This window comes from Canis lupus, chromosome 6 (assembly GCF_048164855.1).
Source record: "Canis lupus baileyi chromosome 6, mCanLup2.hap1, whole genome shotgun sequence".
Classification (NCBI taxonomy): domain Eukaryota; kingdom Metazoa; phylum Chordata; class Mammalia; order Carnivora; family Canidae; genus Canis; species Canis lupus.
In genome coordinates this window covers 79,899,049-79,920,251 of record NC_132843.1, presented here as the reverse complement: position 1 = coordinate 79,920,251, position 21,203 = coordinate 79,899,049, and the positions used below count along the sequence as shown (strand labels likewise).

Here is a 21,203-nt window from a genome sequence, read left to right as displayed (position 1 = left end):
AATCTTAAAAAAAAAAAAAAAAAAGAATTGGAAGGTAGGGGGAGAGGATCCCAGTGCACTGGGCAGTAGGGAGGGTCACCTGCGCTGTTTCCGGCCTGCTGGAGCCCAGCTTCAAAATTGGGGGGAGAGGGCAGGGCATCGGGAAGGGGGTTTCCTCCAGGGGAAGGCCTGAGAGTGGACCCCATTCGCTGACAATGTATGCATTTCTCTCCCCTCCTCCCCACCTGGAGAAATTGAGGCTGGACGTCCAAGCGGTGAAGGAGCAAGAGGACATCCTAGGGCTGGTGGTAGGAAAAGGCTGATGGAAGAGATTCCCAAGTGCTGGAGCAAGTGGAGGGGACTATGCAGAGGGGTTACTAATGCAAGGCTGTTAAATACGACTTTTAGAAGTAGAGGGATGCTTGTTGCTGGGATGGGATGTCTGCAGCAGGAGGAACAGGTGATTTTTAGCAAGCTGTTCAGGTTGACTGCCTTAAAATGGTTTCTAGGAACCCTGACTCTCATTCCCAAGAGGCAGAGGACACCAGATGGTAAGCCCTAGCCCAGTTCTAAGACCGTGACTGCTACGTGGACAGTACTCTGAGGCTGTCACCCATTGGACTGTTCTTCCTAAAGATGGGTTCCTGGATTTGAGGGAGCTCTGAGCACATTGGTCACTTCCCATGTTAGAGGACATGTGGGTCTCGTTACCACAATTTCATAGGGAAAAAAGATTGCTTTGCGGACCTTGAAATTCCACAGTAGGGGTAGTAGGACTTCTTTCCCTTCTTTCCTTGTTCCATTAGAACACCTTTTTTTTTTTTTTTTTCCCCCTGGGTTAATTCACTTTTACTTCTGGAAGAAAACAGGAAGGTCCAGAGGGTGGTGGATCTTCAAACGTTGTGGCAGTGGACGGAGGACCCAAGAACCCTGTGAAATCCGGGCTGGCGAAGGATCCTGTGTCTGCAGCATGCAAGTAGGATCCCCAGCCCCCCACCCCCAGCCTTCCTTGACCAAAGGGGTCCAGCGCTCCTGCTTCGGATCTGAAGATTTTCCAGGCAGATGAGGTTTACCTCTTGGTTAGGCAAATGACAAGCAGTCTCACCTTGCGGATCAAGGAATGGGCCACAAGATAAACGGAGACAAACCAGACAGAGGGGACCAGAGAGCCAGTGGACAATACAGGAGATAACTTTATTGAAACGCAAATGGCATCGAACAGATGAATCTTGCCGGGAGGAGACATGCCTGATGGAACAGAGGGCCCAGATAAGAGGGGCCTCTGGCAGTGATGGAGGAAGGCCTCTTCAGCTGGCCTGCCATGGACTTCATTGTCAACCAATTTTTGCTTAAAACGAATTACTGAGGGGACAACTCAACTCTCTTCATGATTGTTACCGCAACTATATACAATGGTTTGCTTTCCAGATTCAAATTTGCTTTCTCTACATTAGATATAAAAGGGGGTAGATTGAAAGAGGGGGAGGGTCCAATGAGGGAAAAAAAAAAAAAACACAGACACACACATATCCTGGTTTGGGGCTTTATGTCCAATAAATTAAAAAAGAAAAAGAAACCTGTTGTAAAAATTCCTACCCACTTTCCACCTGAGGATTGCCACGCATTTGAGAAACACAGACTCCATCGCATAAACAGTGCTGCTGAAAACTGGGTGGGGGTGGGTGGGGGGAGGGAAGGAAAGGAATCTAGTAGGGGTTGGAATTCATTTAAAAAAAAATTGTTCTTTAAAAAAAAAAAAACAACAACACAAAAACCAACAACAGTAACAAAAACAATTAAGTGGGAGGTTCTTGCACAGCAGTAGCCCAGACACTGGCCGGGGTATGGGAGCTCTTGGCTTATTATCCAACATCTTCAGTCTCTGAGGAATGAATGGCTGGGAGCCAGAAGGTCCCCTGGGAGATGACCCAAGGCCTGTCACCAGCCTTCTGGGGACTGAAGGGGTGAATTTAGTGCAATTTGTTTTACGCTTGTCTTCTAATAGCCTTAGGTCCTCCTCCCAGTGCTTGGTCCTAGATTTCAAGAGGCCCTAGTCCTAGCACATTTCTTTGTCCTCTACCCACAAGCTCCATCTCAGGGAAGACTGACAAACTGGAAACAAAGCCCGTAGTCAGCAGCTTCCTCTACCCCGTGGCCCCATCAGCTAGAATCTGTGAATCTGCAAAGATAAGAAGCTCTTCTCAGATTTTTTTTCACCCTTCTATAAAGGATTCCATTCTATCACTGTGGCTGAGTAATTCCGTACCCTAGGCCTGGCGTGGGGAAAGGGAAGGATGAGCCCCCCCGTCCTGCATAGTCATTGTGCTTCCGTCCCTCCTGTGAGCCGAGCAGAACACAGAGAAGGGGTCTTTCTGGGCACGGGAGCCCTCCAGCTGCCCTGGGGAAGGAGGTTCTGGCCAGGTTTCTCAGACCCAGCAGTGCCCTTTAGAACTCAACTAAAAGGGGATGTTGCTAAGAGAACAAGTTGCCATGGAAATACAAATGAGATTTTCTGACTTTTCCCATCCTATTATATAATCAGAAAAAAGGCTTAGCGTAGACACAAATAAACCAGCAGAATAGCAGTCTGGAAGAGACCTCCGGCAGCTATCTTCTGCTACAGCCCATTAGTTTCCCAGGTAAAAATTTCAGAGCCAGGAGATTTTTCTCTGAAGATTGTGTTCGACTAGAAGAGATGCCAAGCATTCCCCCTGACGTCTGCCCAAAGGCACACATACCTTTTCCTTTAAATAAAAGGAAAAACAGAACCATAGAGAAGCACGAAAAAGGGAACTGAAACTAATGTAATAGCTTGAGTTTTACCCCAGGACCATCTTGGTTTTGGTCCTAAAGCCCCTCCGTGTGGCGACTCTGCTACTAGCCTGTCCTTTTAAAAAAGTGAATTTCAAACTGTAGCGTGCGCCAGAATTACCAAGAGTGTTTGTTAAAACACAAATTGCTGGGCCTTCTCCCTAGTTACTAGCCCAGTAGGCCTGAGATGGGGCCTGAGAATTTCAATTTTAACAAGTTCCCAGATGCTGACGCTGCCGGTCTGGAAACATAGTTTGAAAACCACTATTTTAAGAAATGAAAGAGTTGAATCAAGGAACCAAGGGCCCACTTACTTCCATGACCACTCTTGTCAACAGAAAATTCTCCATGGCATAATCATTCAGAAAAATAAGCAAAACATCAAACTGGGAGGATCCGTATACATAGGTTTAATTTTCCACTGTAACGGTCTCTGTGCGGCCTCCAGATTTCTATCAGGGTCCTCCTCTTCCAGTTTCCTTCTGTTTCTTAGGGTCTCTGGCTGGCAGCGCTTACTTCCAGGGCCAGGCTGAGCACACATCCACATGTGGATCCTCAGTGGGGGTGAGGGGGAGCCAAGCTGGAGGCCCCCTATATTCCTGACCAGGTTGGTTGAGGACTCATGAATATATAAAGCTGATTCAAGTATAAAGGGCAGTATTTTCAGGCATTGGCCTTTTGGGAACACAATGTCCCTAAGACCATTTTATTACTTATGGCCTCTTTAGTGGAGCCATGAACCACCAGCAGCCAGAACCTGCTAGTAGTTCCTAGTCATCAAGGGTATACCAGCATTAAATTAGTATATCCATTAGTAAACCTTTGGGAAAAACACATTTCATCCCATCAGTGGGGTTGACTTATAATCTGCTTATTAGCTTCCGCTTAACTAAGGCCCAGAAATAAGGAAAAAAAAAAAGGTACGATGAGGAGTTGCATTTGGTGATCTTTAGCACATGAACCCCGTGTTAAATGTGTGATCAGGACAAGAACAGCTTCCTTTCCCAAACACCCTGCAATGAAACATCCTTAGAGTCTCCCGTAGGTCTCCTAGTGCTGGCTTGTAGGACCAAGTCCCTGTCAGTCTGGCAAATCTCATTGATCCGAAGGGTTTCTGTATATGGTTGTCCTCTCAGTTGGTGATGTGAGGTGTTTCTGAGAAAGAGCAGGCTGTTGTCTCCCTTCTCTTTCGGAACACTACAGGAACTAGCTACTCTGAGATTGGAAGGGGGTATCCCTCTGAATAGTGTGACCCTGGTGTCAGGGAGCTAGAGGTGGAGACGCGGTGAGATTAGGTCCATTGGGAGTCTCGTAAACCAGAAGAACCAAAAAGCCAGAGATGAAAGGGGGGAAACAAAAAATCACTATTTTGTCTGAAATCCTTAAGGTGTTTGAATAGATTAGTTAGAAGGCTGGTAATTCAAGACCAAAATGTAGCATGCCGATCAATAGGGACTTCACTGTAGGGCCTGTCATTGGGACAGCCAGTCTTTCTTCCCTGTTAGCCTCTAGCTTCCCAATGGTTAGACTACATGAAAAAGATGTTGGATTCACACAAAGACAGAGGTAAGCACCGTAGAGCTGCCACAAAGCATAGATTTTTAAAAAATACTCTGAAGCCTCAGAAGTTAGGAAACAGCAACAGCAAAGTGCTCTTGAGAGAGAGAGAGAGAATGGGAGGGAGGGAGAGAGACACACACACAGACATCAGGTCCTGTATTAGCCTCCAATTACCTAGTATTTTATTTTTAATGCCTAGGCAGGGATTGAGAAACACATACACTGGACAAAATGTGTTGGTCGTCTTCATCCAGAAACGAGAGGGAGTCTGCGGAGGAACCTCTCCTGGAGTTGTGGCTCTCCCCAGAGATTGATGTTGGGTATTGAACCGTGTCATCTGCTAGCCCACTTTGGTGAGGAATGAGAGTCTGGAGAGGAAGGGGAGAGCACACATCTCAGTCCTACACAGGCTGGGTTCTTCTGAAGGTGCCTGGGGGCTGAGAAGTTAGCAGTAGGACCTAGTTTTCATTTTCGGAGGGATCCCGGTAGTCTCAACTAAGAAGCAGGTGCGTAGGTAGGAGAGAAGGCTATGGATTTGCTCTTGCCGTTAACTTGAGGGCAGTAAGGGGGAGCTCAGGTTTTCTGCTTCAGAGAAGTCTGGATGAGCACCCCAAGGGGTTATAGCACCATGAGGAGACTCAACCTTCCGCAGTTGCCACATCACCACGATTCCTTGGTGAGACGACAGATGCCCGCAACGGGGCCCAAGTGTGCAACTGTAAACGGGGTCCCAGGCTCCAGAGGGAAAGCTGAGGCTGCAGGGCCACCTCATTAGATGGGAACACGCTTTTTGGAGGAAAGCAACTAGAGACCTGGTCTAAATGCAGCAGTCAACTCAGAGTAGAGGGTGGCGGGTCCCAGAAATAGTAGAATTCATCACGAGAGGCCTCCAGAATCAACCCACTGAGGATCCAAATAAAATTCACGGTGGTATCCATGGTTACCAGGAAGCCAGAATCCCTTTGGGGTCTGAGGCAGTTGGCATGGAGGAAGGGGATGTTCCCTTTCCTTTTTTCTCAAGTAGCCAGTAACATCCGTGATAGAAGGCACTGGCTGGGCAGCACCAGAGAGAAGAGAGCTAAAGGCTCGACCACCGATCAAGATGGCGTTAAAAGTCCGAGCCTTGCCACGGGACTGGAGCTAAGGACAGGGTTCAGAAGAGGCCTCGGTCCAAAGAAGGCCCATCCTTCCTTCCACGTTAGAACACCCAGCTCTGGGGCCTCCTTGTTCTGCACAGCAGAGACCTTAAGGCAGTGATGTCAGCACCATCCTTGAACAAACAGCCTCTTCCCACCACAGAATTGCATATTTTACAGCTGAGTTGGCTGGGGATCTTCACAGCTCATGGACTTAGCAGCAAAAGCAATGAACAGTCTCCAGCATAGAGGAGCCGGTCAACCCTGGGAGTTTCCAGGTGAATGCGGAAGCTTTCTCGGGGAGCAACCTGGACCGTCTTTTGGACCTAAATGGAAAGATTCTGATATGAAGAGTCAGATGCATGTATTCCTTGGTTGGGTGCGACACAACAGTCCAGGTGTGTGTGCCTGTGGATTCTGACAAGGTCTTGTGCTACATAGGAATCTGAGGGACACACACTTGGGCCCGGGCTCATCACATATCCTTGATCCGCAGAGCCCCAAAACTTCAGCCTTGCCAGGTAGTTCAGCCTGGATCTCGCCCCACGGGGGCCTCCACGAATGGCAGGAAGAGGACTTGTCCACTTGAGATAAGCAAGGTTCCATGGTCCCTCAGGGTCCATCTTAATGGATCCCAGATCTTCTGTCTCCCAAGTATTAGACATCTCAGTCAAGGCTTCTTTCTAGGTGGCACCTTGGGTTTGGACTACATTTCTTAGATGATCCTGAGGGTCCAGATAAGCAGGGGCTGTGCACTTAATGGAGCTTAAGATTTCCTACTAGATTGTGAACACAAGGACTCAAGTCTTGCCTTCTTTGTTTTGTTTTGTTTTGTTTTTAAACCTGGTGGCTGGCAGACAGGAAGTACTCAGTAAGTCTTTGCTGAGTGAAGGCATGTGGACTGCCAGGCCTTTGGGGCAACTTTTCCTGAGGATGGATCCCTTTGGAAGGCAAATCTTTGCCACGAAATCAAACTCCTTGAGCCTTATATTCTGATTGGGAGTATTTCATATGGATGTCTAGTCTCCTACAAGGGAATATTTACTTGTCAAAAACCAATAGTAAAGGCCAGCTACGGATTTTGGATTCTGTTGAGCAGAATGGCTGCCATTCAGAATAGTGCAGTGAAGGGCCAAACAGGCCACAAGACAAAAGAATATTTCCAGTTTCCTGGTTTTCGTCCAGCCCAGGGTGGAGCTCAGAGTGGATCTTTTCTCAACATGGGGTGACCGACGCTCAGACCGGAGGGTGGCAGCCGAGCTCCGAGGCAGAACGTGTGCTTTCTCAAAAGGGAAGTCAAGGTTCTTCTACTGCTCTTGTCTGAGCCAGTGCTTCGTGTCTCCTGTTGAGTCCCAAGGACGCCAGAGATAGTGCCGTGGCGATAGCTAGTGCCGATGAGATGGCATCACATTCTCTGAAGAAAACCCATGTGGAAAAGCCAAACTAGCCCCAGGAAAAGCAACCCAAGGATTTTGTGGACATGAGAGGAAATGGAAAAAAAAAAAAGAAGAAGAAGGAGGAGGAGGAGGAGGAGAAGAAGAAATAATGAAAAGGAAAATAAATAGGCACGTGGGGGGGGGGGAGGGAAAAAAGAAAAACAAAATGTGAAAATAAAAAATAACAAGAGTAGGGTTTATTGACTCTCACGCATGTTAAATTAGAGGGTACAAGACAGAGCCAACAGTCTTTCTCTGAAGGCTGGAATGCTATTGTTGTGGTCTGGTGACTTCCAAGATAGGCAGCCGTCTTGTCATTGTCCCCTACGTTATCCAGGGATGCACGTTCTCTGCCTTGGCAACTGCTTCCTCTCTCTCCAGCTTCATCTTCTCCTTTTTTCTTTTCTTTCTTTTTTTCTTTGTTTTTTTTTTTTTTGTTGTTGTTGTTGTTTTGTTTTTTTAAATACCTTTTACAGATTGATTTAAACATTTTTTAAACCACATGCTTCTTTTTTCTGGGCTCCAGCCAGATCTCCGGGGAAGAGTTATTGGCAGTGGTGACGGAATGCAGAAAGGTCTGCGAGAAATTCTGGGGAGCTTCCGCCTCCCTCAGATTCCCCCACACAGGGCTGTCTCTCCCAGAGCTGTTCATGAGAATCGGTTAGGGACTGCTGCAGGGTTTTCTGCTGTCTTCTGAACCCCTCCCCAGAAAGCCTAGGAGTTTATAATGGAGACACGAAATCAAGGAAAAAGACCCAGAATCATCTTTTCCCCAAAGTCATGAGAGGAGGCCAATAAATGTATCTAGGGGACACAAGTTTCCACACTCCACCCCACCAGTCCTTACTAGGAAGTTCTCAGGGTGCAGCACCAACAAGCTGCTCTCTTCCTTTACCTCCTCCTCCCTCTCCTGTCCTCTTGGGCCAGAGAGCCAGTGCTCTGGAAGAAGAGAGGGGAGAGGAGGAGAGAACGTCGCTGATGCCAGCATTCTGCTGTCCGGGGTGACAGTGACTGCTGGACCCTCAAAGCGTGGCCTGGAGGTTGGGGTCCAGGATGGTTTCTCGATCTGGAGACTCAATGTAATTGGCAGCTTCTTGAAGTTTCAGCAGCATGGCCATCTAAAGAGGGGCAAAAGGGTGGATTCATGAGAGTCGGGACTCAGGGTCCTGCCCACAGACGGGAAACCTAAAGCCACGTGGATCGTCGGTCTGACCCCTGGTTTGTAAGTGATTCAGGGCCCAGAGAGTTGGCAGGTGGCAATGGTTATCTCAACCCTGTCTGTAAGCATGTGGTGTGATGCTCGGCAGGGTCTCGGCGATGGGAGGCGCCGTGCTATGTTGCAGGAGGGACGCCCACACAACAAGACGGCCTCTGCATCCTGGCTAGTGCTGGGCGGGAGGTGAGAACTGGCCATAAGAACGTCTGTGTCCATCAACCTTCCAAATAGATCGTAACCGAACAGACTCCGTGTTATCATGAGCCAGTCCTGCACACCGCTCCCCACCCCCGCCCCCACGCCCCGCCGGAACAGCCTAGTGCTTCAGGTCACCTCTAAACTCTTCAGTGTATCCACCTCCTTCCTTCTTCTCTTTACCTCTCACACTCCCTTGCTTCTTCAAGACTATGAGCCCCCATTTCAGCTAAGGACCCCTGGCTGGTTCTCCCCTGAATCTGCTCTTCACCCTTCTATTTACAGATTTACATGATTATTAACAGTCATCCAGTGTAACGGCTTTTTTTTTTTTACTACAGGTAACACCTGTTTTTAACAAAGTCAAAATTTAAATTAAAATGTATTATGACTAAAATGGAAGAATTTTTCTTTTTTAAAAAAATATATTTAGGTTAAAATAAAATCTTTTTTTAAAAAAACAAAAATAGGGCAGTCCTGGTGGCCTAGTGGTTTAGTGCCGCCTTCAGCCCAGGGTGATCCTGGAGTCCCGGGATCAAGTCCCACATCCGGCTCCCTGTATGGAGCCTGCTTCTCCCTCTGCCTGTGTCTCTGCCTCTCTCTCTGAGTATCTGTCATGAATAAATAAATAATAAAATAAAATAATTAAAAAATATATATATTTATGTGTGTGTGAGAGAGCACAAACAGCAGGGAGTGGGAGAGAGAGAAGCACGATCCCCGGCTGAGCGGGGAGCCCAATGCGGGGCTCAATCCCAGCACCCAGGGATCATGACCTGCGCCGAAGGCAGATGCTTAACTGACTGAGCCCCCCAGGCACCCCTAAAATGGAAGAATTTCTTACTTGTGAGGTAAAACTGCAAGGTCACAGGAATTGTGCACATTAAATTTTAAGACAAACTGCCAAATTATCTTCCAAAATGGCTTTGCTAACGAACACTCCCACCAACTGAGTAAGAAGTCTGTGCTCCCCTATGCACTATTTTTGGCGAGGTGAACGGGTTCTCCCCCTGGTCTGCTGTTGCATCTCTACAGTTATTGGAGGAGTTAAGGATCTTTTAATTTGTATTGGCTTTTTGCACTTCTCTAGTCAAATGCCCTCTCATATCCTTTGTCCATCCAATTGGGAATTTTATGGGAAGTTTTATATTTTTTAGGTACCAATCCTCTTTTGGTTATAAGCCTTGCAAATATTTGCCCCTAGCTGGTCACTTGCCCACTTTTCAGAGGGGTTCATGAAATCCACCGAACCGAGGCAGTCCTCAGTCCTAATATCCTCAGGATAATACCAGAGTAGACGGAGAGATAGAGACAGAGTGTACACGTGTCCCACTGCTCTCTTTTTTGGTTAACAGTCCTACCTGGGGTCTGCCTGAGACTCAGGCCTTTACTAGAATACATCTTGCTCACGTGCATTATCATTTAGCTTAAGCTAGGTTGCAGGCATATGATCTTCATAACCCAGGATTCTGACCATTGACCTCCTCACTGACCTCATCCTCATCCTAGCCTTGCTGATACCCTTCAGCCTCCATCAGGGTACACATGAAAAGTTCGATTTCAGGGACTCCTGGGTGGCTCAGTCAGTTGAGCATCTGACTCTTTTTTTTTTGAGCATCTGACTCTTGATTTCAGTTTAGGTTAGTCTGGTCATGCATTGTGGGATCGAGCTTTGCATCTGGCTCTGTGCAGTGTGGAGTCTACTCATCCCTCTCCCTCTGCTCCTCCCCCAGCTCACGCATGTGCTCTCTCAAATAAAGAAATAAAATCTTAAAAATAAAAGTTGAGTTCTGTAATACTCTTCTTTTCATCTTAGAATGGCTTCTACTCACCAGAGGGTCTGAGTCCAGAGAACTTGGGGTGCTGTCTTTCACTGTCCTATCCTCGGGAGGTGAGGCAATGCTATGAGGGCCCACAGTGGGTGGGGGCAGGTGGTACAGCTTCGATTGGTCTTGTTGGGCTGATGGCCAGGGAAGAGTGTCCCGGACCCACTCCACTGGGTCCTCCCAAGCGGCTTTCTGTCCATGGACCTGGATAGAAGGAGAAATGTGGTTACTGGCAGAGGGATCCACAGATAGGGGCTTGCTCATGCAGTCTCCTGATGGCCAAATGCGTTTCCTCAAATGGAAAGCCTTGAGACTCTGATCCCCATGAGCTGAGACTCAACTCCTTTGAGTTTCCCAACAAAGGAAATAAGTTGGTGTAAACAGGTACAAGTGTTCTGGAGGCTAATTTGGCAGACTGTGCTAAAAACTTAATATGTACATGGGGGTGCCTGGAGAGCTCAGTCGTTTAAGTGTCTGACTCTTAATTTTGGCTCCAGTCATGATCTCAGGGATGTGAGATCAAGTCCTGAGTCAGACTCTGCACTGGGCGTGGAGCATACTTAAGATTCTCTCTCTCCCTTCCCCTGTTTCTAAAAACAAAACTAAAACCAAAACAGGGGATCCCTGGGTGGCTCAGCGGTTTGGCGCCTGCCTTTGGCCCAGGGCGCGATCCTGGAGTCCCGGGATCGAGTCCCACATCGGGCTCCCGGCATGGGGCCCGCTTCTCCCTCCTCCTGTGTCTCTGCCTCTCTCTCAATCTCTGTGTCTATCATGAATAAATAAATAAATAAATAAATCTTTAAAAAAAAAAAAACAAAAAACCAAAAAAAACCAAAAAAAACCAAAACAAAACCCACTTAATATGTACCCATCTTATGACCCCATAATTTTAGTAGGGAATTCTTCCACCTTAGTAATCATGTCCTTTTTTATTTTTTATTTTTTATTTTAAGATTTTATTTATTTATACATGAGAGACACAGAGAGATGCAGAGAGAGAGGCAGAGACACAGGCAGAGAGAGAAGCAGGCTCCATGCAGGGGGCCTGATGTGGGACTCGATCCCGGGTCTCCAGGATCATGCCCTGGGCCAAAGGCAGCGCTAAACTGCTGAGCCATCCGGGATGCCCTCATATCCTTTTTTTAAAACTTTTTTCTTTTTAAGTAGGCTCTGTGCCCAATGTGGGACTTGAACTCATGTCCCTGAGGTCAAAAGTTACACGTTCTACTGACTGAGCCAGGCCAGGCACCCCAGTAATCGTGTCTTAAAAAAAAAAAATTTGACCTTATTGAAAACAGATGTTATCTGTATAAAAACACTTTGAAATCGGAAAACTGTTAACGCAAAATTTGGGGTGCCTGGATGGCTCAGCTGGTTAGGCCTCTGACTTCAACTCAAGTCATGATCTCAGGGTACTGGGGTCGGGCCCCACACTGGGCTCTCCACTCAGCAGAAAGACTACTTGTTCTTCTGTCCCTTGTGCACTCATTCTCTCTCTCAAATAAGTAAATAAATAAATAAAAATAATAATAATGCAAAATTAAACGAAATAATGATTTCTGGCATCAGTCTGATAGATAGTGTCTCTAGAAATTTACCACATTATCAGGGGATATCTATTGCAATAATAAATTACTTTTATGGAAAGTACATGGCTAATAGGGTCTAGACACTGCACTGTAGTTCACTAGTGCTGGAATGGATGCTAGTGATCATTATGCCCTAATCCACAGGTTAAAAAAACAAACAGACCTGGGGAGGGAGGCTTTAATAAAATGACATCTTCCTTTTGCATAAAGTTCTTCTCACTTCTAAAAATCTTTTCACGTATTTCATGTCTTTAAAATAACCCAGTGATTTAGGCAGAGCAGACTTTATTATCTCCTTTCTCACACAGAAGGATGTTAAAACGGGTTACGTAACTCAGCCAAAGTAACATTTTTGTTAGTAGTAAGCTAAGGTTATAATAGGGTTTTACTTAATTCTAAGCTCAATGATTTCTCTATTAGCTCTGATCCTTTTTTTTTTAAGACTGAATTTATTTATTCATGAGAGACATATATAGAGGGGAAGACATAAGCAGAGGGAGAAGCAGGCTCCCTGTGGGGAGCCCGATGGGGGACTCGATCCCAGGACCCTGGGGTCACGCCCTGAGCCCAAGGCAGACACTCAACCACTGAGCCACCCAGGGGCCCGAGCTCTGATCCTTAAGAGAGGTCTGTGTTTGGCATAGAGCCGAAAGGCCCAGGACTAGACACAGGCCCTCCAGAGACTGGTCCTGTAGCCATTTGCTGAATGGTGGATGGACGCCGTGCCCTACTCTACGTATTAGCAAGAGAAGCTAACAAGTCTCAGTAGCCTCATGTCTAACATTGAAGAGATGTTTCTGCCTTGTTGGGAGGGGCAGCCTGACCTTGGGGACTGAGCAGAATCAGAGGGTGGGGCTCACCTTGATCCCATCCTTCGCTCCTTCCTGTAGGTAGGGGATGATAGAATTGTTCCACAGGTCGATGAACCAGGTCCGGAAGTCCTCAATGCCAATGGGACAGGAAAGAAAGAAGCAAGGGCCTAGGGAAAAGGATGAGGCCATTAAGATGGTTGAGCACCCAGCTCTCCGCAGTCCTCTGTCTCTTTCACTCCCTAATACGAGGCAGAGGGGTCCCATGACCGGAGGAGGAGTCAAGTGCCCGCCGGGAGATTATTGTCAAGACCACTGGGAGTGGTCGCCCTGCTGGCATGCTCATGAACGGTGCTTCTTCACAAGGTGCAGGTGGGGGGAGGGAGCGAGGGCAAGTTTTCCAATTCCCTCCTAAACACTTTCCTATCTTTTCCCCATTCGCTGTGGGGAAACATGAGGGAGTGGGCTTCACTTTCTGATGATCGAAGTGATTTACCCAAACCACGGTGCTAACTTCTAGGGAAACGCTTGGTAAGTAATTAAGTGGTCCTGGGTCTGAAGCCACGAGGCTTGCCACTCCTTTACATGCTGAAGATTCCAGAAAGAAATGGAAACTTCCCACTGGGTGGCAAAGCAGGAAAGGGAAGCCACCTTCCGACCCCAAGGGGGAAGCTGAAGCCCAGTACCGATGAGGAAGTCTGAGGTGCTGTGCTTCTCGAGGAAGGTGTGGAGGTGGTACCACAGCTTGGGCACCCAGTCGAGCACCCGAAGCAGCTCTTCCTTGTTGGCGTTGATGTCGCTGTCTGACTCTACCAGCTTCCTCCTCAGGTAACGAACCAGGAAGCCATTGGCCGGCTCCACATTGTTGGAGAAGGTCAGCATCCTGCAGCCAGTGATGGGAGAAGGGTCAGGGCGGCCACGCGGACGTTGCTGCCGTTCATCCCCTGCCCGTCTGTCCCTCCCGCCTGCTTCCCACTAGTGGCCACTGGGTTTCTTTTCAAGTAATAGCAGAGTGAACTGAACCAGGGCAGTAGCTGATTCCCAAATCAGTGCCCCTCTTCAGAAAACACCTGACCTCACCGACCAGATGAGGGGGTGTGCGAACAGAAAACCCAAATCACAGCATCCCAGCCCCAGCTCTCTAAGTATGGTAGTTCTTTTCTCTTCTCAAGGGTTCTCTTCCACCCCGTAACCGACACGGCAAACGGCCCTACTCTCTCTTCCCAGCCCAGAGGCCCTGCCTAGTTCTCCTTCCTTGTGCTACCTACTGCCCCTCCAGCCAGATCCTGGGGTTTAACCAGCTTCTCTTAGAATCTTAGGTAGGGTTGAGAGGTTTATCCAGGGTCACAGCTCTTACCTGAAGCTCAAGTGTAAGCCATGATTAGGTGTCATTTTTACAGGCTGATTGGTGGTACCTATGATATAAGGACTGTGGGAAGAAGGAGGAAAAATGTTTACTTAGATTTGCCTTAACCCTTGCTTTCCACTAAAAAGCAAGGGTTTCCACTAGGAGAGCCTCCACTGGGCTCTCCTTCATCCCACTGTGGTGGGTTTGGGCCTTACCATTTGTGGTACTTGCAGGTCAGAGCCCCATTGACCAGCTCACTGATGGACCCTGCTTCACTTAGGTCATCCAACAGGATCACCAGGGGGACATCCCCAATTCCTGTCTCCCGGTCTATCTGGTTGGCCAGGTTGGAGAGATACAGTTGTAGATCCTGAAATGAAAGAAATAAGTGGGTCAGCACTCAGGAGACTCAGGAGTAGTGAGCACTTGGCTCTGCCTTGGGAGGAAGGGTTTTGGAGAAGCTCTGCTAGTTCTGGATTTCCCTGAAGACTTTGGTTCCTGTTTGAACATTCAATTGTAAACCCAGACTACCGTGGACTGATAGACAGTGGTCCCAAAGGCTCTAAGACAACCGTCTTGTTTTTTATGTTTATTTTAACATTTTTAAAAAAGATTTTATTTATTTGTTTGATAGAGAGCGAGAGAGAGCAGAAGCAGGGGGAGCAGTAGGCAGAGGGAGAAGGAGAAGCAGGCTTCCTGCTGTGGGGCCGACCCCAGGACTCTGGGATCAAGACCTGAACCAAAGGCAGATGCCTAACTGACTGAGTCACCCAGGTGCTCCTCTAAGACAACGGTCTTAAGAAGCAGCTCCTGAATCCCCGAAGAGGAGGGATCATAATTTATTTCCTAAAGGGATTTTCACGGGGCGGGTACCCTGAGCCACTCCAATGGATATGCCTCCTCCTGCTGGGGTGAGCCAAGGTTTGAAGCCACTCCAGGGTGTTGGGGTGTGCTCCAGACATCCAGATTTGGCAGGGGATGGCACAAGGCATAAGATGTAATTCTGAGTTCTCCCCAGGAAGCCCAAAGTCAGAGTAATACTGAAAAGAACAGTAGAGAGAGAAGGAAGCAAAAGGAAGGACGGGATTTTGGGGTTGGTGAGGTGGAAATGGGGATGCAGTTTAGTCAATGGTCAGTGAAAGGAAAAGCATAGAACAGAGGCAAGGGGAAGTGCGGAGGAAGAAGGGGAGGGAAAAGTCTGGAGAGAAACTGGGGGCAGAGGATGCACTAGAAAAGGAGAATGTGATGGCGTGCAGGGGGAGGAGGCGAGAACAGTGGAGGGGAAGATTCAGGCGGAGGAGAGGAGAGGCAACAGAAGGGGCAGGAAGGGGCCCGGGGGAGGCCTCCAGGAGGCTGAGGCCCGAGCAAAGGCTGGTGGGGTGTCACGAGGCAGCCACCTTGCAAGACTGCTGGTGCATGTTGAAGGTGCTGACGATGCCCTCGGTGACCTCGCGGCCGGAGCGCTCCACCAGGTACTCGGCCAGCCGGTTGGTCAGGTAGGTCTTCCCGGTGCCGCTGGGGCCCGAGAGGACGAGGCGCCGGTGCTTGAGCAGGAGGCTTATGTAGTGCTGCATCATCGGCTTGGGGACCAGGGTCTCGAACACCAGGCTGTCGACGCACTTCTCCTTCAGACCTGAACCCCCAGCCCCAGAGAGCATGAGCATGACCAGGGCCCTGAGGATGGCGAGGGCCCCCCAAAGGGCGTATCTTTCTTCACCTAGGACCCCGCCGAAGGAACTCAGAGCCCCCTGCCCCGGGGTCCCATGGGAATCTCCTAATTCCGAGTGTCGAAAACATAGATCTTATTTTTAGGGACATGTTCTGAGTTATGGGTGTGTGGGTGGAGTGAGAAACCCAGGCTTTCTAGAAATTTCCCTGGGCATGAAAATGGCCCTGTGAACAAAAGTTAGGACTGGATCCCACTCATCTTTTTATATCTCATGTTACTTAAGTACAGTGACCTGGCACACATAGCTTCTTAGTAAAGTCCTCGTTGAATAAACGCGTGACGCATTATCTGATGTTCCCCTCCTCTCACCCCGTATCGCTGCACCCAAAAAGACAAAGACTGACCTTTGAGGGAGACTGATATGTTGTTGACGCCTCGGCGGCAGGGAGGCATCTCCGGGGGCTCCGCATCTAACACTCGCTTCACGTGGCTGATGCTGTAGCCGTGGATGGACTCGGTGCTCAGTCCCAGGGTGGAGGCTGGGTCCATCTTGGAAATGTAGTCCTAACAGAAGAGAAAAGGAGAAAAAGAAAAAAAAAGAGAGGATCACCAAGATGATGCAAAGCCAGAAGTACCAGCCACAGATTTCAGAGGAAAGAGGAGTAGATAGATGGAGGGAGCGAAGAACCTATGTTTTTCCCAGTTAGCATTTCCCCAGGAAGCATCCCGGTGGGATATCCCAGGAGAAGATGAACCACCTTTAGAGGACACGCATCACTTTACCTTGAACACTTGGAAAACAGCTTCATCCAGCATCTTCCAGTCAACTTTTCCACTGACCTTGCTACAACCGAGGAAGAATTCCTGCTGCTTCAAGTCCTAGATAGCCAAGGGAGAAGTGTGTGAGCCTCAGTGCCGTCACTCCAAGAAAGGAGGGGTGCTCCTAAAAGGCCTTGGAAGTGGGGTGCTCCGGTTTGGGGGATACACAGAGCCCAGATGTTCTTGGATAAAAATAATAGTGTCACCAGGCCTCCCCGAAGAGCCTTACCCCTTTGATGATGTGCTGGGGGGGCATCCGCACCACCACCCGAAGGGTCACTTCCTCCTTTGGACCACAGGTGCTGATGCCATCCATGGGTGACAGGTCTGTCGGCAGCGAAAACAACTATTGGCTCTAGGGGCACCCACAGGCCTTCCTAAACCTTCCGGTCATCAGCCCTTCCAAAGAACCATTTACTACCAAGAGGAAACAGAAGCTCCAAAACTGAAAAGCAATTAAGGTTGCAGGACCAGAACAACTCTCCAGGTCTCGCGACACCGGGGTCGCCTCGGTTGAGGCACGTTAACCTCTGTGACCCGAGAGCGGTGCTACCGGAGCGAGTGGAACGCTGTGCCAGTGAGCCAGACCCTTTTCTTCTCGCCACCCGGAAAGGTTCTTCTCCCAAACAGGTACCTGTGTCGGTGAGGCTGGGGCTGGAGGAATGGGTGAGCGCAAGGCCCAGGGAGCGGCGAGGGGATGCTAGAGCCGACGATCCGGGGACCTGCCCTGGAGTGGAGCCTGACGAGGGGCCCGGGGCTACCTTCAGCCTGTCATTCTCCGCCTTCAGCAGGTCCACCTCCAGCTGCGGGAGAGCAGACAGGGCGGGGCCGCAGAGTTGGGACGGGCCCCAAGGCCCCCCGCTGCCCTTTCCTCCGCTCCCGCCAGGCTACGCACCTGCATGTTGTGCATGGTCTCCCGAAGCTGGTCCAGCTGGTGGGCTGAGTTGAGGGCTTCTAAGCGGATGTCTGTGAGCTTCATCTCTTTCTCCCACAGCTCGGAACGCAGTTCTGATACCTCCTTCTTCTCGGGTTCCTCTTCCTCATTGCCGTGGAACAGTCTGGTGTGGGGCACTGGGTGAGCAGGGCCCCTGGAAGAAAGCAAGAATGAGGCCGGGCCACGCGGGGCAGCTCCAGGGTTACGAGGGGACTCTGAGACCCGTGGTTGGTGGGCTCAGAGGTCATCAGGAGTGCGAGGGGAGGCCCACGCCGGCCTCACACACCCTGGGAGAGGCCTGCAGTGCGGTGTCATTTGTCCAGGGGCGAACCTCTGGCCAGCAGTGCGTACCAGTCCCCGGGCTGGGTGGCGGGCAGACAGCACTTACTCGGTGACATCAATGCCCACAGAGGAGGAGTTGGAGGACTTGATGGAGGGCGAGGCGGTCTCCGTGGAGCCGTGCTGTAGTTTGGGGGATGACGGGGCGGAGGAGTCGGGTGTGGCAATCTCCTCGATGTCGGAGTACGAAGAAGCTGACTTGGGTCCCTTTTTTATGCTGAAGGCTTTGTTGAAGGAACTTCGCAGCTGGAAAAAAGCAGATCCAGGTAGAGAGACATCAGGGCTCCACTCTGGAGACTGGGGAGGACTGCTTTGGGATTTCTGAGACAGAGAGGTGTACAGGCAGGGTGTCTGCTGGCTGTAATTAAGCCTCCCTCTTAAGGCGTCACTTGATTCATGGATGTGGACAGAAGAGTTGCCTAGAAATCAGGGCTGAGAGAAGTGAACTGTTCTGGCTTGCTGTTGTAGGCTCTGGGAACTCCTAGGGTCTGCTCTCTCCTGTGGGGGAATATGCCCCTGAGGGGAACGCACAGAAGCCCCCGAGGTCACATGGTGGCCAATCTCTCAATGATCCAACCCACCTTCTCCAGCAGACCAATTACTGCTCAGTCTAGAGCCTCACTCACTTTGGGTCTAGGATCCACCGCGCCATGACTCATCAGATCAGAATCCATTTACCTATCTACCTATTCACCAGAAACTGGCAGTACGATTCTGTGGAAATCGATTATAGGGAGTAGCATCAACTTTCTTTTAGTGTCTCTTGGGCCCAGCACATCCCAGAATGGTTAAAACAATCAGATACAAGTGCTTTCTGCTATCTATTCCCACTCAAGTGTCCTAGAGTAAGGAATGTTTCCTAGCATTTCCTCAGAATACTTGGGATACCATAATCCGACCACAGCTTGTTTGACCTTAGGTGTTGATGAGCTTGGGGGTTTAGGGCAGTGAGCTAGAGATGCGAACCAGGGCCTGTCCCACCCGTTCACATGCATCCATATAGCATGCACACACACACAGGGTCACAGATATGGAATGGCAGCAAGAGACAGAGAGTAAAGGAGGGGTCGAAGGCTGTAGGGGACAAAAGCAAACCAGATCTCTGGGACAGTGAGACAAAAGAAAGGAAAATTTGAGGATACTCTTTCAAAATGTCTCTTCTATAACACAGGAAGGCTGTTAGGTGAAGGAGCAGAGCTGAGGGCGTGTTGGGGTGTCTACTATGTAGGACGTAAAGGAGGCCCAATCTGGCTGTGATGGGGATATGAGAGAGAGAGCATGTGTGCAGGTAGCTAGAGTATGCGTGCAGGGGAGAGGTTACTGCAGAGGAGTCAAGGCTTGAGAATCCCATAGAGCTCGGTTCTCTGTAGAGACAAGGAACCCAGGGTGGAAAGTGGACTTGCTTGAGATTGTGGAATTGAAGGAAGGCCTGGGGCTGGAACTCAGCCTTCCTCATTTTCAACCCAATGGTCTCTACATTGCTGCCTCATGGGAAGCTGTGTGTATATGACAGAGACACAGAAAGGGAGTGAGTGTGTGTATGTGAGCGCGTGTGCATGAGTGTGTGTGTGCACGGAAAGAGATCTTGTGACCACAATCGGCCTGAAGCACATGTCCTGTAAGATCACAAAGACCCTGAGAGAGAGACAGGACTGTTCTCTGTGTCATTCGGGGTTCCCATAGCACAACCGCTGGCAGATGATCCCTGGTGTTACGTGGGGAGGGATTCCCCAAGTTCATGGACCGAGCAAAACGAAACAGACTCTACTCAGGCACATCTCAGGACGTCCCTATGCGGATATGCACTGGAGGGCTTCTCAGATGGGATATGGCGTCACTGTGTGAAGGAGCACTGCCACGGACTAGCGCACAACACACTCTGGGAAATGCCAACCTGAAGAGTCAAGTTTAAGTAAGTCTCCCGGCATTTTAGGCCCTTCATATCGGCACCCCGCCCTACTCAGTGCCCTGGCTACGCTGGTTTCCTCCTTCGACCAGGCAGGTCCACGTAGAAAGCATCTCAACACGCTCTCCTATCATAGTCCCATCTCGGTTTAGCTTTTTCCTCCTCTGTGGGGTTTCCCTGCTCTTCTGTAATTAGTTTCATCCATGAGCGCCTCTAGCACTCCTTGGCGGAAGTCAGCATTTCAGCACCGCTGGATTGTTCCCAATACCATATGTACACTCTTGGTTTTTGGTTTCCCCAGCAATTCTGCAGGCCCCTGGGTGGTTCAGATTACACTCTCCACCTTTCCCCATCCTTTCTAACACCTGGCACAATATTGGGCTAGGTTAGTGGAGCTCAGATGTCTGGTTCGTAATGGAAAATATGGAAAATCTGGGTTCACTTTCTGCTTGTGAGACTATGTGAATCCCTGAAAGGTCTTTGGAAACTCCATGGATACTCAGGTTTCAGGGCTTCAGGTTTTTGGGTGGTTTCAAGTGCCCTGGACTGGATCATATCCTCTCCTATCTCTGGTTTATCTCCCTGTAGAGCTAAATCCTCAGGTGAGACCCAAACTGAACTGGCCTCTTGAAACTGCAGTCGAAATAATGTTCATCTAATGATTCTCTTCCATTTTGGGCTTCTAGGGTTTGAAGGAACAACAACAACAAAAAATTAGAAAACTTGTTTCCTGGGTAGGAGGAACTCAAATTGACTGCTTTTATAACAGGCTGATTTTGTAACAAGGGGAAGACAGGAGGGAATAGATCAGGATTTTGTTTAAATTTCCCATTTGGCCCCCAACCAGACCACTCCTCTGTCCTCATATGGGGCAGCCGTGGATGGACCATGCAGTGGAGTGAGTTAGGAACTCCGGGGTGGTTGTTACGGTTAGTTTTATGAGTGGTCGCTCTTTCTTTACGGGGAAGGAGTTGCTCTGGAAATGGGGAAGGGATGGCAAAAGGAAAGAGAAAACAAGGAGAGAGGAACTGGGTCTCTTACCTCATAGACCTGGAAAAAAATAGGGATTTGAAGTCAGCATTTTGAAGGGAAAAAAAAAGAAGCAACACTTAATCACTCATTTCACACAGCTGGGACCCATCTGTGCTATACAAAGATTTGGGGGCCAGTCCTACTGAACAGGGGACAGAGGAGCGAGAAGTCTCCATCTGGGGATCCTTTCCTTACCACAGGCAGCGGAGGAGCAAAAGGTGTTTTAGATCTGCCTACGGAATTTCAGAAAGGGCATCCAAATTCAGTCTAGGGCTACCAGGAGCCAGCTAGGGGGTTTGGAGGGGTGGGGGACTATGTCTGGGCTAGTCAACAGGAATATAGAGGTTCCTTTGGAAGTAATATGGAAAATTCCACCAATACCTCTCCAAAAAAATTGAAGAAATGACCTGCAGGAGCATCTAGAATGAATGGCTTTGTTCAGAAAATCTTCTCTCCATAGTATAGAAGGGAATGGGGGTGGAATAGGCAAAGGGCTTGATAGGAGGTTCCCTTCTGGATATTTCCTTCTGTTGCCAAACACATTTGACCTACCCAAAGGTGTGGAGAGCCCAGGGAAAGTGGGTGTGGATACAGGGTTG

The 21,203-nt window shown here is 49.2% G+C and overlaps 1 protein-coding gene across 7 annotated transcripts in view; it reads right to left on the bottom strand.

Moving 5' to 3' along the window:
- Window positions 1-1,154: 1,154 nt before the first annotated feature.
- NAV1 (neuron navigator 1) overlaps window positions 1,155-21,203 on the bottom strand; it is a 209,923-nt gene continuing 189,874 nt past the window's right edge. For all 7 annotated transcript variants that reach the window (XM_072831401.1, XM_072831402.1, XM_072831403.1 and 4 more), the window contains 13 exons: window positions 17,716-17,912; window positions 17,289-17,481; window positions 17,028-17,196; window positions 16,623-16,720; window positions 16,358-16,453; window positions 15,979-16,138; window positions 15,303-15,538; window positions 14,121-14,275; window positions 13,915-13,986; window positions 13,244-13,440; window positions 12,609-12,727; window positions 10,166-10,363; window positions 1,155-8,040 (listed from right to left, as the gene is read on the bottom strand). In XM_072831401.1, the coding sequence (XP_072687502.1) occupies window positions 7,945-8,040; window positions 10,166-10,363; window positions 12,609-12,727; window positions 13,244-13,440; window positions 13,915-13,986; window positions 14,121-14,275; window positions 15,303-15,538; window positions 15,979-16,138; window positions 16,358-16,453; window positions 16,623-16,720; window positions 17,028-17,196; window positions 17,289-17,481; window positions 17,716-17,912 (1,986 nt within the window). In that variant the 3' untranslated portion in view covers window positions 1,155-7,944. The remainder of the gene's footprint in view (window positions 8,041-10,165; window positions 10,364-12,608; window positions 12,728-13,243; window positions 13,441-13,914; window positions 13,987-14,120; window positions 14,276-15,302; window positions 15,539-15,978; window positions 16,139-16,357; window positions 16,454-16,622; window positions 16,721-17,027; window positions 17,197-17,288; window positions 17,482-17,715; window positions 17,913-21,203) is intronic.